The following is a 15556-nucleotide window of genomic DNA, read 5'->3' as shown; positions in this document are numbered from 1 at the left end:
GTTCTTTATAGAATTTGAATATTAGCCCCTCATCAGACACATGGTTTGAAAACATTTCCTTCCCAAGTTATGCAATATTGTCTCACCCTTATATTTTCCTTGCTATTTCTTTTGACTCAATTTCATTAGTTTCTTTTTTATCTTGCTCTCTCGTGTTTATATTTTTGAAGTCATGTTTTGGAATCTTTGCTGAGACTGTTATCTAAGAGAACAGCTTGCCTTCTTTCTAGTAGTTTTACAATTTCTAGTGTTCCATTGTCATATACTTTTGTATGTGGTATGAAAGAAGATTCCAGTATAAATTTTATCTTTTGCATGTGTATGTATTATTTGTATAATTTTTATCTTTTGCATGTGTATGTGGTATTTGTGTGTATGCTTTTGCTCGGATGAATGTGAGTACACATATTTGTGCACACTCATATGAACATGTGTGTGAAGACCAGATGTTAACATAGCATGTCTTTTTTATTGTTTAAGGATTTCATATATGCCTAGAATGTGTTTTAATCAACCTCCCCGATTCCTTCATTTTCAATTTATTCCTATTTGCCCTCAATTCCTTCCCAAATTTATATACTCTTAAAACCAAAACAAACAAACCACTAGGTCCACTGAAAGCAGCCATTATGTGCAGAGTCATACTGGAGCATAGATGAGCTCTTAGGAAACACATCTCTGAAGAAAACTGACTCTTTTCCAGAAGTCATCAATTGTGAATTGCTAGGGGTAGGCCTTCACGAGGCCCTTCCCCATCCACAAAGGGATTTTAGCTGGTTTAATCTTGTTCAGGAAGTCACAGATGCTGTGAACTCATATGTTAAACAGCCCTGCCACATCTGACAAATATCATTCCACTGCAGTAATTCACTACCTCTGTCTCTTTCAGTCTTTACATCCAATCTTTGGTGATCACCATTGAGCCTTGTGGGGTGCTATGTTATCACATACAGATATGTGAACACTCTACAGTAATTTACTCTGTGCACATTGAACAGCTCAGGGTCTTTGTTTTATTTAATCACCATCTGTTGCAAAAATAAGATCCTATGGCCAAGAGATGCACTAATCTATGGATATGAAGATATGAACTTAGGGAGAAGTTTAACACTATGTCCATTTAGCAGAATAATAGTGTTAGGTCCTGCTTAGCACCTATGACCTATTCAACCATGGATTTTTGATCTATTCAGTGGTACTAGGCATGAGTTCCCTTTTGTAGAGATGAACTTAAGCCAATTAGAAAGTGGTTGATTACTCCCATAACACTTGTGTCATTATTGAATCAGTGGCATATTTTACCAGGCCAGTCATTATTGCAGTTCATTAGTTTCATGGTTGGGAAGACTGTAGATGACTTTTCTTCCCTGGTAATATGCCTAGAAAGTTTCAAAATTATGAAAGTTAGCCAACAGGGATGAAGCTTCCAGATCAGTACCAGCTTTATTTCTCCATGCTTTATGACTCAAGTGTATAGTGTCTTCAATAATAGAGTATTACCATTATGTTCTAGAGTAACCAAGAGCAATGGAAATAGCTTGTACTATTTGGGGAGGAGTGTCTATGGGACCTCACTGACCAACACCTTGAAAAGAAGTAAACCATAACTTGTACAGTAGCACTGCAATGTATGGGAGACACATTTTCTCCCCATTATAAGATAATTCCATTTTAAGCTCCTTTTTGCATATGTCTATGTCTTGGTAAGCTTCTAAAGTAGGTTTCCATATGGATTTTTAAGGGTCTTTAGGGTTTCTTATCCTTACTGTACTCCTCCTCTACCTTGCCCTCCCCTGCTCTGCCCTGCTTCTATCTAATTTAACCCTTAATTTTCTAATATTTCTCTTTCTTGTCATACCACCTGCATTCCATCTCTATCTCCTCACTAGTTTATTGCCTTCTGCGGATACTCTATTCTATACACATATCTAAAGATTCAAAGTTAGTATCCACACATCAGAGAGAACATGCAGCCCTGGTTTTTCTAGGTCCAGGTTACCTCACTCAGAGTGATTACTTCCAGCTCCATCATTTACCTGAGAATTTCACAATTTCATTTTTCTTCATAACTAATAATATTCCATTGCATATGTGACACATTTTCATTATCCATTTATCAGTTGATGGATATCTAGGCTGGTTCCATTTCCAGGTTGTTGAGAACACAGAAGCAATGAAGATTGGAAGAGTAGTGCCTCTGAGATCCTGTGGATTCCTTCCAGACTAATGTGGTTTGATGTACCAAGACCCCCTTTTTATCCTGGTTCTGGGCTCCCTCTCATTTTTTGCCCTGGTTCTGGTACCCCTCTATTTTTCTTACCCTGGTTCTGGGCCCCCTTTGCCTTTTTCCTTGGTTTGAGACACCTTCTGTCTTTGTGCCCTGATTAGCAACTATATCAGTCTTTCTACTCTGGCTGGGAGCCCACGTATGTGCTTTGGGAACGTGGTCAAGAGTGGTATAGCTGGTATGGTCATCTATTTCTAGCATTCTCAGGAACCTCTACGTTGATTTCCATCGTGACTAAACCAACTTGTACTCTTACCAGCAATGACTAAGTTGTCCCATTTCCCCACATCTATGCCACCATTTACCATGTCTTTATCCTAGCCATTTGACTATAAAATAAATTCTTAAGATAGTTTTAAATTGCATTTGCCTGATGGCTAAGAATGTTGAAAAATTTTTTGAAATATTTCTCAACTATTTATATTTCATTATTTGGAAACTCAGGCTCCATAGACAAATTTTAATTGGGTTATTGTATTCTTGGTGTTTGGGATCTTTGGGTTTGTTTTGCTTTGTTTTAGTCCTTTGAATAGTCTATGCATTAGACTATTAAACTATCTGTCAGATGTATACCTGGTAAAATTTTTTTTTCCATTCTGTAGGTTAGCTCTTCATTCAAATTTGCTGTACAGAAGTTTTCCACTTTCATGAAGTCCCATTTTTCAGTTGGTGTTAACGCCTGCACTACCAGGGTCCCATCTATAAACTCTTTTCCCATGCCTTTGAATTAAAGTGTATTCCTTGCTTTCTATCCTGTTTTGGATATCAGGTCTTATGGTAAGTTCCTTGATCCATTTGGAGTTGTGTTTTGTTCAGGATGAGGGATAGGGAATCTAGTTCATTCTATAGTTAGCTCTCCAGTTTGATCAATATCATTTGTTGAAGAGGCGGTCTTTTCTGCAATATGTGGGTTTTTCCCTTTGTTTTGTTTTAGTTTTGCTTCGTTTTATCTCTTTGTGAACAATAAGGATTATATCTGGATCCATGTTTCTATTTCATTGGACCAACATGTCTGTTTTTATGCTGGTGCCATGCTGTTTTCATTACTATAGATATCTCTGAGGTATACATATGATGGCACCTTTCGTGGTTCTTTATTGTTTGGAGTATCCTGTGTCTTTTGTGTTTTCAATGAATTTTGTTATATTTCATTATCTTTGTAGAAGTGGGTTGGAATTTTATTGGGGATTTCGGTGAATCTCTATATTCCCTTTGGAAGAGTGCCATTTTCATAATATTAATCCTGCTAATCCAAGAGAATGGCAGGACTTTCTATCTTGTGGTATATTTTTAAAAATCTTTCTTTGGTTTCTTAAAGTTTTGATTGTACAAGTCATTCACTTCTTTGGTTAGATATGCCTAAAGTTATTTTTGAGGCTATTGTGAATTGTATTATTTTAATGATTTCTTGTTCAGTATGTGTCATTGGTAGATATGAACACTACTGATTTTTGTATGTTAATTTTATATCCTACTTTGCTGAATGTTTATCCACTATAGAAGTTTTGTTGAAGCGTTTAGTGTCTCTTATATATGGAATCAAATTACCTGCAAATAAAAATATTTCAACTTCATTCTTTCCCACTTGCATTTTTTTTTGTCTCCTTCACTTGTCTTATTGCTCTGGCTAAGACTTCAAATACTATATTGAGCATTAGAGAGAGAGGACACTCTTGTCTTGTTCCTGACTTTTATGGAAATGCTCCAAAGGTTTTTTCCACTTAGCGTGATGTTGGTTATGGCCTTGTTATAAATTGTCTTCAGTATGCTCATATATATTCCTTGTATCCCTAGATTATCAAGAAATTTTATTATGAGAGGGTGTTGGATTTTTTTCAATGACCTTTTCTGCATCTGTGATGACCATGTGGTTTTAGCCTTTGAGTCTATTTGTGATGTGGATTAAATATACTGATTTAGGTGTGTCAAACCATCCCCGTACCACTGTAATGGAGCCAACTTGACCATGGATGATATCTTTTTTATGTGTACTTGAATTGCTTGCAAATATTCTATTGAAAACTTTTGCATCTATGTTCATCAGGGAATTGGCCTTTATTTCTCTATCTCTGATTTCAGTATTAGGGTAATACTGGTTTCATAAAAGGAACTTAGGGGTGTTCTTAACTTTACTATTTTATGTAATATTTTGAGAAATATTGGTGTTGGTTTTTCTGTGAAGGATTGATAGAATCCCTCGTTGTTGGAATTTAAGTAATTTTTATTAGTTTATTGAGAATTCCATTCAGTGTATCTTGATCATAGTTATCCCCTCACCCAGCTCCTCTCATAAACACCCTCTCCACACTCTCCTCTTTACTCATTCAACTCTGAGTTTTCTTCTACAATCCTTATCCATTCCAGTTTGTGCTGCCCAATTGTGGAGGCTGAGCCTGCCCTAGAGTACGGTTGACTGATGAGGGGTCATGCTAGTAAAGATAGCTGCTGTTTTGTGGTAGAGTTTCATGCCCATCTTCCCTCTTCCATGCTCTAATTTTATCTGACTGAGTTTGTCTAGGTCTTTTTCATGCCATCACAATTGTGAATTCATATGTGTAACTGCCACGTTGTATCTGGAAAACACTCTTTCCTTGATGTTATTCACTACTTCTGGTTCCTACAATCTTTCTTACCCCTCTTCTTCAGTGATTCTCAGTATTTAAGTGGTGGGGTGGGGTGTGATATGTGTATCTCATGTAGGGCTATGCACTCCATAGTCTCTTGTTCTCTGCATGTTGATCAATTAAGGGCCTCTTTGTCAATTCACAGCTACTGCAAGAAGAGAAGATGCTTCTCTAAAGAGTTTTGAGAGATGTACTGATCTATGGCTATAGTAATAAGTCATTAGAAATTGTATTAGTACTATAGTAATACTACCTCATACACCCAAAAGTATTACAAGCTTTTACCAATAGTGAAAAACTAGTCTCCATAACTTGACTTGGGCCAAGCTTCCAGAGTCCAGTCTAAAAGACAGATGAGCAAAAATATGAGCAAAAGGGCCAAGACAATGATGGGGATACCCACAGGAACAGCTATCTGAGCTTTTGGGGGCCTATTGATTCTGACTGACATCAGGGGAACCAGCATAGGACCAAACTAGGCCCTCTGAATGTGGGTGACAGTTGTGTGGTTTAGGCAGTCTGTAATGTCATTGGCAGCGGGACCAGGATTTATTCCTAGTATTTGAACTGATCTTTTGGAGCCCGTTCTCTTTAGAAGAGATACCTTGCTCAGCATAGATATAGAGGAGAGGACCTTGGTCCTACCTCAAAATGATATGTCAGACTTTGTTGACTCCCCATGGGAAACCTTACCTGCTGGAAGGTGCTGTATACATGCTACCAGAAAAGAAAAATAATCATTAATCTCACTGAGCTGTGAGCCCTGGAAGCTGCAACTGAGCAGACAAGTTGGGCCCAACTGGTGTAATAGTGGCACAGAGTTAAGGGAGCACAAGCCTTGGAGCTCCATGCTCTTTCTACCACACCCCATAAAAATCAGAAAGCACAGATTAAGTCAGTACCTGCTATTGACCATGCCTGTCCTTACTCCCCTTCTATAATCATCAAGAGGGAGAACTGGTACCAGGTAGGCCATGCTTCCTGAGGTCTAAGCTTGACTCCTCAGAATAATTAGACCTCCTCCTGTGTATATTCAACCACAACCACAGTACACACTGCTCTTTATTTAAGAGGTATGTCATAAACTTAGAAGGAGAATTCATGTGTTTAGAAATGGATTTCCATGGAATACTATAAACACAGCATAGAAGGTTTTTCTTACCTTTAAATATTTCACCAGCTTCTGAATCTGCCAGTATTCCGATGGCAGGTCAGCATTGGCTTCTTGGCGGTGATCCGGAGGCTCCTCGTCTTCTTCACTCTCTGAGGAGCTCTCACTGGCAGTCTCCTCAACCTTCTCACCACCCTTACTATAAAAAGCAACGAGTCCACAGTTTAAGCTACAGCATGACCATGACTGTAACAATAATATAGCAACTGGTCTACAAACAGTGAGCAACAGATGGTATGAACACCTTGTGAGCCTCAGAAGGAAGGCAAGGCTTCCACACATCTGCCAAAAGGCAACACTAGCAAATTGTATTCAGTATACACAAACACACACACACACACACACACACACGCACGCACACACACACACACACACACACACAGAGAGAGAGAGAGAGAGAGAGAGAGAGAGAGAGAGAGAGAGAGAGGGAGAGAGAGAGAGAGGGAGAGAGAGAGAGAGGGAGAGACCAATTTCAAGCAAAGCTAATGCGGAACTATAAAAAGAAATAAATCTGAAAACAATGTTTGGAACGGCACCCAAGCCTAAATACTGCCTATTACTCTGGAAAGGAGGCTAACAGTTGGCTGAAGTTAAAAACGAGAGAGTAGATGTGGCTGTAATAGGGAACTAGGGAGCCCCACATGCTGGTGAAGTTCTTTGTTCTGATTGCTGTGTTCATCATGATAATTTACCCTATGGCATATGTGTAAATTACATACACACTGAAGCAATGTTCATGTCCTGGTGTTGTGATCATACTGTGCTGTCATTGAAGGAAGGTGGGCCGAGGGGTCTGAGTACACTACCTTTGCAGTTTCCTGTGAGTCTATAATTATTTCAAAGTCAAAAGCTTTAAAAGTTCTTAAACACACTGAATAAATTTATTAAGTGAACCTAAAAGTAAAGCCAACAACAATGCAGTTTCAGCCCTAATATGCACATGTTTGACTGGGAATCTCTTCCCTTCTTCCTACCACTGCTCTGAAACCTAACACCAATGGCCAACCCTTCTCATTTTGTTTCTTTGCTAAACTGAAAATTATCCCCAATGTTCATAGCTGGCCTTAGCTGTATCTCTTTCTTTGGAATCAGTAAGTAGCAAGCACTCCCTGTGATCCACAGAGCTACAATAGAAGTATATCCTGGAATATATTTAAAGAAATCCAGCACACCCATTTTTACTGACATCACTAGTAACCATTAGTATGTTACGTATCCTGGGGCCATTGTATAGTACCGTAAATGTCAAGGCAATTGGACATTCTGTGTGATGGCTGTCAGAACATGGCCATATCTATCGAAACATACCGGAGTAACTGTGCACGGCCTGAGGAAACAGATGCCGATGACTTTTCAAATTTTCCTTGTTTTTCTTCTGGGCTATCTTTTACAGAGCTTTTGTGGCTATATAAATAAACAACAAAACAGAGCTTTAGTATGTTGTGTTGGTAAATAGGATATAAAAGATGGAAGTATGTTCAGATGGCCCCAGCACTTTCATGAACCCAAACAATGCACTTTCCTGACACTGATCAGCATATTCCAGATTCACCTCACACTTACAAGTGTGTGTTTGTTCTTCGAGCACAGATGTGTGTTTTATGTACTGAAGACATGTTGTGTGCTGTTTGGGTACACTGGCTGTGGTGGTACACACTAGTAATCCCAGCATTCCAGAGACCAAGTTCAAGGCCAGCCTGGGTTCCAGACTCCATTTTAAAACAATAAAATAAGCAGCAGCCCTTTGTCAAGTATGCTATGCACTGAGAACTAGTAGCAGGGTCTTCACAGGCTACCATGGCTGAGTGAAATCATGACCCTAGCCCTCCCCTCAGAGGACTTACTGCTCTCAGTCACAAGTACTAGTTTCTCATCAACACTGGCCAGCACTGCTACAGAGGTTCACTGGATCTTCAGGAATTTCTAGGCTTAGTGTGCTCCTTAGCACATACTCAGTTCTCATTAAATACTTATAACAGCAGTTCATAATTAAAGGCAATATTTTAAAACCCACTTCCCCATTAACAGAGTCTCACATATGTTTTTCACAGAGCCCTTCTGTATAGTTACAGAGGTCAAGTGTAATGAAGTCAGTGGAAATCAGAAAAGTGAAGACCTCTTCTCTTCCCACAGAGCCTTTCTCCTGGAGATAGATCCTCTGCATTTAATGCTGGATCAAACCACACCCTCAGAGTCCCAGAAAAGGTTATTAAACCAACCATGTCGCATTGAATATAAGGGTAACTATGACATGTGGTAGTAAATATAGGCTGGTATATGTATTCTATTGGTTAAATTTTATGAACTGCTTGCTCTAGTTGGGATCACGAGTAGCCTCTGAACAACCAAAAAAAATTTGACCCCAGCCAGTCAGTCATATATCTCATGCCTACAGGAAGCTGAAGGAGGAGGATTACCAGAGGTTAGAAGTGAACCTATAGCATGAGACTCCATTAAAAGAAATAAGGAAAGAAAGAGGGGAGAGGGAAGGAGAGAAAGAAGGAAGGAAGGAAGGAGGGAAAGAGGGAGGGAGGGAGGAAGGAAGAAAAGAAGAAAGAAAGGAAGGAAGGAAGGAAGGAAGGAAGGAAGGAAGAAAGAAAGAAAGAAAGAAAGAAAGAAAGAAAGAAAGAAAGAAAGAAAAAAGGGAAAAAAGAAAATTGATCTGAGGTACTGATACATGAAATATTTAGAAGGAACCTAATGAGAGGTCTTTAGGACTGGGGTGCGACCTCATAAGAACCTGGACACCCACCATATTTCTCTTTGTTTCCCGACTACAAGGTAAGCAGTCTTACTCTGCCATGTGTTCTTCACTGTGAACATCTAGCACACTTACCAGATTCCAAAAACAATTGTTTACAGATTTTGAATTGAAATTTCTAAAATCATGAGCCATAATCAACCATTTATCTTTCTAAGATAAATAACTTGATAATGGAGACACAACAGATTTGCTCTAGGAACTTCTGACAGCTTCAGAATTTGAGTAGCAATGACACTCACCTACAATGTGTGTGTGTATGTGTGTGTGTGTGTGTGTGTGTGTGTGTGTTTGAGAGGGGGATTCATTTATACACACACACATATGTGTATTCCACATGTACAGGTGAATATATGTGCATACACATGTAGAGGCCAGAGGACAAGCCTGGATGTACTGTTCCTCAAATGTTGTCATCTTTTATTTGAAGCAGAGGTATCTTACTGCTCTGGAACACAGCAAGTTGACTAAGCTGGCTGGTCTGCAGGCTCCATAGATCCACCCATTTCCATTTCCTCAGCAGTAGAATTATACTCACGTACCACTGTGTCTGTTATATTTTGTTTTTGTTTTTGAGTTCTGGGGATTGAGCTCAGGTTCTTGTACTTGCAAGGCAAATACTTCATTGTTATTGTCTGAGTTATTTTCCCAGTCTTTGATTAACAATAATTTTTTTCAATTTTTTGTTTTTATTTTTCAAAGTGGGGTTTCTTTGTATAGCCTTGGCTGTCCTAGAACTAGCTCTGTAGACCACCAGACTGACCTCAAACTCACAAAGATCCCCCTGCCTCTGCCTCCTGAATGCTGGAATTAAAAATGTGTACCATCATGGTCTGGCTATAATTCATAATTTTACTAACTATATTTCTTATGTTTAGTATGTGTACAAGATAATTTTATGGCAACTTGGCACAAGCTAGGGTCATCAGAAAAAAGGGATTCTCAATTAAGAAAATGTTTCCATAGGGTTAGGCTGTAGGCAGACAAGGCTATGGCAAGGTATTTTAAAGATTAGAGATTAGAGATTGATGTGGGAGGACCCAGATCATTGTGGGTGGAATCACCCTTGAACTGGTGACCCGAGTTCTATAAGAAAGCAGGCTATGTAAGTTATGAGGAACAAGCCAATAAGCAGCACCCATCCATGGCTTCTGTATCAGTTCCTGCTTCCAGGTTCCTGCCCTGTATAAGTTCTTGATCTCACTGCTTTTGATGATGAACTGTTATGTGTAACTGTGAGTGAAATAAACCCCTTTCTCCCCAAGTTCCTTTTGGTCATGGTGTTACATCAGAGCAATAGTAACCCTAAGTATCCCACTGTTCATTTTACATAGGTCTGTTAACATTGCTGAGACTCCATTCTTCCTTAAAGTATTACAGTTCTGATTATGCTATTGCTACAGAAATTTTCTTGAGGAACTCCATATAACTATAATCATAAATTTCTATGTTTAATGTAATTTCTCAATGTATTTTAGTATTGTTTCTTTCTCATATCACTTGTTCTTGCTCACCTACTACACAAAAGAGCTGTGTTTTTCTTCTTGCACCATAGTGACCGGAATACAAGCACTCGTCCTGCTACACCTTTCCATTTCAGATATACAAAGAAGGACAAAGGAATCACATAGCTAAGACAGGGAAATACTCTCTTTTCTAACAAGATGTACAACTCCAGGAAAAATTATGGAACTGTATAGTGGTTGAAGGCATCAGAAAACCCATGTAAACAACTACTTACTCTTTGTAATCAACAGTTGCTCTCCAGTTTAAACTTGGCTCCAATCTCTTGGTCATATGACTTTTCCCAAAATTAATCTGGTTCTTCTCCATTTTACTCTTCTCTGAACTAATTGCAGATGGTTGCACATCTTCTGTCTTGGATTTCTCATATACCTGAGGATCCTTCTGTTGCTCTTCATTGAATCTTATCTCCTTTATTTAAAAACAGAGCGAGTAGTGGTTACAATAGCACCGCCTCTGAACTACTTAATGCCATTTGAAAATTAGGGCTGGATAAAGTCAGGAAAATCTCACATGCATCTACCTGCTGTTGCTTAGCAACTCAATTTGAAGACGGGCAACTTCAAGACCAAGGCCTTTGTTAGAGTCACACAGGGAGTAATATGATATTTCTGAACTCAGATCTATGGCAGCATACATAAACCTACATATTCCTCATCACCTCTTGAAAAAAAATTCCAAACTCCATCCTTGTATTGACTAGGATATATAACATAAAAATTACACAAGTTAAGGATATAAGAAGCACCTTGAAGGTAAACAGAAATAGAAAAATACATTCTAGGCCTGTAGAGATGGTTCAGTGGCTGCAAATGTTTCTATTGCCTTTCATTGATAAATGGAATTGAAGACCCAGACATAAACTCACACAAGTATGCACACCTAATTTTTTTTTATAAAGAAGCCAGAGATACACATTGGAACAAAGAGAACATCTTCAACAAATGGTGTTGGTCAAAATGAACAGCTGCATGTAGTGGAATGGAAATAGATCCATTTTTATCATCTTGCACAAAACTCAATTTCAAATATATCAAAGACCTCAACATAAACCAGATGCAATGAACATGATAGAAGAGAAAGTGAGGAATAGGCTTGAGCTCACTGGCACAGAAAAGGCTTTCCAAACAGAAACCATTAGCACAGGCAGTAAGGACAATTAATAAATGGGGCCTCATGAAACTGAAAAACTTCAGCACAGCAAAAGACACCTCATTCAGACAAGGAAACAGCCTACAAAATGGAAAAAGATTTTTATCAACTGCATATCTGATAGTCAATATCCAAAATATATAATGAATTTTAAAAACTGGCTATCAAGAAAACAGATAACTCAATTTTTAAAAACTGGGGTACATATCTAAAGAGAATTATAAAAAGAGAAAACTCAGAGGGCCAGGAAACTCTTAAAGAAAGGTTTTTCGTCTTTAGTCACCAGGTGCATGCAAATCAAAACTACTTTAAGATTTTATCTTACATCTGTCAGAACATCTAAGATGAATGAAACAACTGACATGTTATGCTGGTGAGGCATAGAATATGGGAAATACTTATCCACTGCTGGTGGGACTGCAGTCTTGTACAGAAATCAGTATGGCAGGTCCTCAAGAAGATGGCAGTCATTCTATTTCAAGATACAGCTATAGTATTCTTGAACATATACCAAAAGGACCTTTCATCCTACCACAGAGACACTTCCTCAACCATGTTCATTGCTGCTCTGTTCATAATAGCCAGAAATTGGAAAGAATATAGATGTCATTCAACAGATAAATGGATAAGAAGAATGTGGTACACAATGGAGTATTATCAGCTCTTTTAAAAAAATGACACCATGAAAATTACAGGCAAATGGATGGAACTACAAAAAGTCATCCAGAGTGAGGTAATCAGAAAAATAATTATGGTATGCATATTTATATATGTATACTTATATCTGACCATATACTTATATAAGTATATTATATATATTAGCCATTAAATAAATGAAAACCAAGCTACAGTCCATAGTCCCAGAGAGGTTAGGCATAGAGGAAGAGACTGGATGGGGGGCACAAGGATCTCCCTGGGAGAGGAAACAACAGATTTCATTGGTGGACAGGAGTTGGGGGTGGCAAGAATGTGAGGATCAGGTAGGAATGGGGGAGATGAGATTGAGGGAGAAAAGGACACAGAACTGAGGAGCATTTGAGGGGCTGTATAGAAGCCTCCTACAGTGGAAACATCCTATTATACACACACATACACACACACACACACACACACACACACACACACACACGATTTTAATGAAGTCTAGAAATAATGAGATGGCCAACTGGCCATCACTTGTCAACAAATTAGCTTCTAGTACCAGCTCTGAATGTCTCCATTTGAGTTGTTGGCTGAAAAGGTCCCATGGAAATTCCTCAAACAAACCAGGCTTTTGCCAAGATAATAGAATGCCTTTCATAAACTGACAGCAAGGCCCCATTGCTGAAGATAACACATGCACAACTCATCAAACATGAAGAAGCTGAGCTGGTGCTTACCCACAACCTTCACCCACACTCTTGTTCTAGTGTCTTTGTCATGGATAGGTATTCTATACACTATGGAAAGAAAAACAGAGTCACTAATCTCCTTGATTTACAATCTGTCCTGTCTTCAAAATATGTGAGGGTAATTGTGGCACAAAATAATTGATGTGTGATTTGACTTAACGCCTACTCCTTAAGATAGAACCCATACCTGACACTGCTTGGAAGACCAAGAACTAGAGACTACATAGCCCAGAGACCTATGGTAGAAACAAATAGTACTGGTCTAAAAAAAAAGTAAAAATAAAATGACTTCTAATGGTAGTTTGCTATACTCATATTTAGTGCTGTACTTAGCCATCATCAGAGAGGCTTCCTCCTAAAGCAGATGGGAACATATAAATATAAAGATTCAATGCCAGATATTACACACAGAGAAAGATTTTGGAACTCAAAGCTCTAAACAAGATGTCTCCTTCCCTCAGAGCTCAGGGAACCTCTCAGAAGAGGAGGCAGAAGGAGTGAGGAAGACAGAGGGGACAGAGAGCATCAGGAAAACAAGGGCCTCTGAAATACATATGCAAAGTTCATATGAACTCACAGAGACAGAAGCAGTATGTACAGAGCACCAAGTCCTCTGCATACATACTAGAACTTTCAATTTAATACACTTATGGGACCCTTGAATGTGTGAACCAGTGGATCTCTGATTCTTCTGCCTTCTCTTGGAGCTCTTATTTTTCTGTTGGCTTGGTTTGTCCAACTTTGAAGTGGTAGTTTTGGTTTAATCTTATATATTTTGTTATGTTTTGTTGCTAAAAATAAATACAGAGATAAACATAAAAATAGGTGTGTCTCAGGTCTTTCTTTTGCTGTGAAGAGAGACTGTGACCAAAGCAACTTATAAAAGAGAACATGTATTGGGACTCATGGTTCCAGAGGGTTGGAGTCTATGATTATTATGGTGGGGCAGATAGTGGTAGACAGGAAAGCATGGCACTGAAGCAGTAACTGAGAGCTCACATTTGACACATAAATAAGAGGCGGGGTGAAAGGGGGAGAGAGAAAGAGGGAACTAATGTCAAAGCCCACCCACAGTGACACACATCTAACACAATACTAATCCTTTCCAAGCAATTCTCCAAATTGGGGACTAAGTATTCAAATATATGAGCCCATGGTGGCCATTTTCATTTAAACCACTGAAGAGTGTTTGCTGCTCTTAAAGGAACTGAGTTCTATTTCCAGCACCCATGTTGGATAGCTCACAACTACTTGCAAATGAAGCTGCAGGAGATCCACTGACCTCTTCTGATATTTGTGGGCACCTTCACTCATAGCCACACAGACACAATTTAAAAATGAAATCGTTTAAAATAAATAGATAAAAAATAAAAAGACATAGACCATGTAGAGTTAGGAACATAAAAACGTGGAGCAGTGGAAGTTGTTCAGTCAGTAAAATGCCTGCCAAGCAAGCCTAAGAACCCATTTATGTGGAAGCCAAATGAAGTGAGCCTATTCCATCTTGTCTGCTGATCAGAAAGTTTGGAAGTTGCTCAAAATTTCTGACAAAAAGTCTATCTACACATCCTGACTCAGGATGTTGTTACTTAGTTCTTTTGACGTTAATATGATTCATACAAGTAGATTCATTACATCCGGAGAGATGGCCAGGATGTGCAAGTGTATTCCTGCTCATTATTCCATATTACTTTTGTAATATGATGTTATCCTGCTGGTTTCAGGACCACTTAGTAGAACAAAACCAACCAAACAACAAAAATGGAGGTCAGAAGTCTTCTCTGCCTACAATATGGTAAATAGACTCCCGAATCAAACATATTGGAGATAAAGAGGGGCAGATAAAATGTCAAAAATCCATTAGTACACAATTCCCAAAGTGTATTTACAAAGAGAATTTCAAAATACAGGAAACAAGAACTGAACCTTTAGTAAAGTTGGTAAACCCCCAAATAGAAATCTTCACAATTTCTTCCACAGTACTCAGGAATAAAATAGAGTATTGTTTATTAGTGAGGCTATAGGAGAGCTGCATATTACTTAGCCTTACTCAGCTGAAATGTGTCGGACACAGTGTCCAACACCACCACAATACATACTCTTCTTGATGCACAAGGGAAAAATCACCAAGTGAGATCATAGTCTGCCCATAAAATGAACATTAACATATGACTTCTAAAATTATATAGAATATTTTTTCCTAATACACTGGAACTGAACTAGAAATCAATAAAAAGAATGATCTTGAGAACATTTTCAGATATGTTGATCTGAATAAAAAAATCACAGATCAAGGTTTAAGGAATGTAGTTCTTATGGTACATCTAAAGAGTTTCACGGCAAATAATAACACCACCAAAAATATTAGAAAGAGAAAACAAAAGCTTCAAATGAATGAACTAAATTTCCAACTTACGAAATTCATAGGGAAAGCAAATGAATCCCAAGGAAAGAAAGCAAGAAAGCAAGAAAGCAAGAAAGCAAGAAAGCAAGAAAGCAAGAAAGAAAGAAAGAAAGAAAGAAAGAGGGAGGGCAAAGAAAAAGGGAAGGAGGTTGGAAGAGGGAGGGAGGGAAGAAAGACAGAAGGAAAATGATAAAAAGAGCAGAAATAAAATAGAAGTCAAACCCAGAGAAAATCAGTGAACC

General features: G+C 38.5%; 1 protein-coding gene across 4 annotated transcripts in view; it reads right to left on the bottom strand.

The window, feature by feature from the left end:
- The window catches only part of Odad2 (outer dynein arm docking complex subunit 2), a 178240-nt gene that overhangs the window by 132407 nt on the left and 30277 nt on the right, over window positions 1-15556 (bottom strand). For all 4 annotated transcript variants that reach the window (XM_087896312.1, XM_087896310.1, XM_087896311.1 and 1 more), the window contains 3 exons: window positions 10585-10778; window positions 7391-7486; window positions 6074-6221 (listed from right to left, as the gene is read on the bottom strand). In XM_087896312.1, coding sequence (XP_087752438.1) covers window positions 6074-6221; window positions 7391-7486; window positions 10585-10778 — 438 coding nt within the window. The remainder of the gene's footprint in view (window positions 1-6073; window positions 6222-7390; window positions 7487-10584; window positions 10779-15556) is intronic.

Source organism: Myodes glareolus, chromosome 14 (genome assembly GCF_982192425.1).
Source record: "Myodes glareolus chromosome 14, mMyoGla1.1, whole genome shotgun sequence".
NCBI lineage: Eukaryota > Metazoa > Chordata > Mammalia > Rodentia > Cricetidae > Myodes > Myodes glareolus.
Note: the sequence above shows the minus strand (reverse complement) of the source record. Positions and strands in the feature narration are given on the sequence as shown.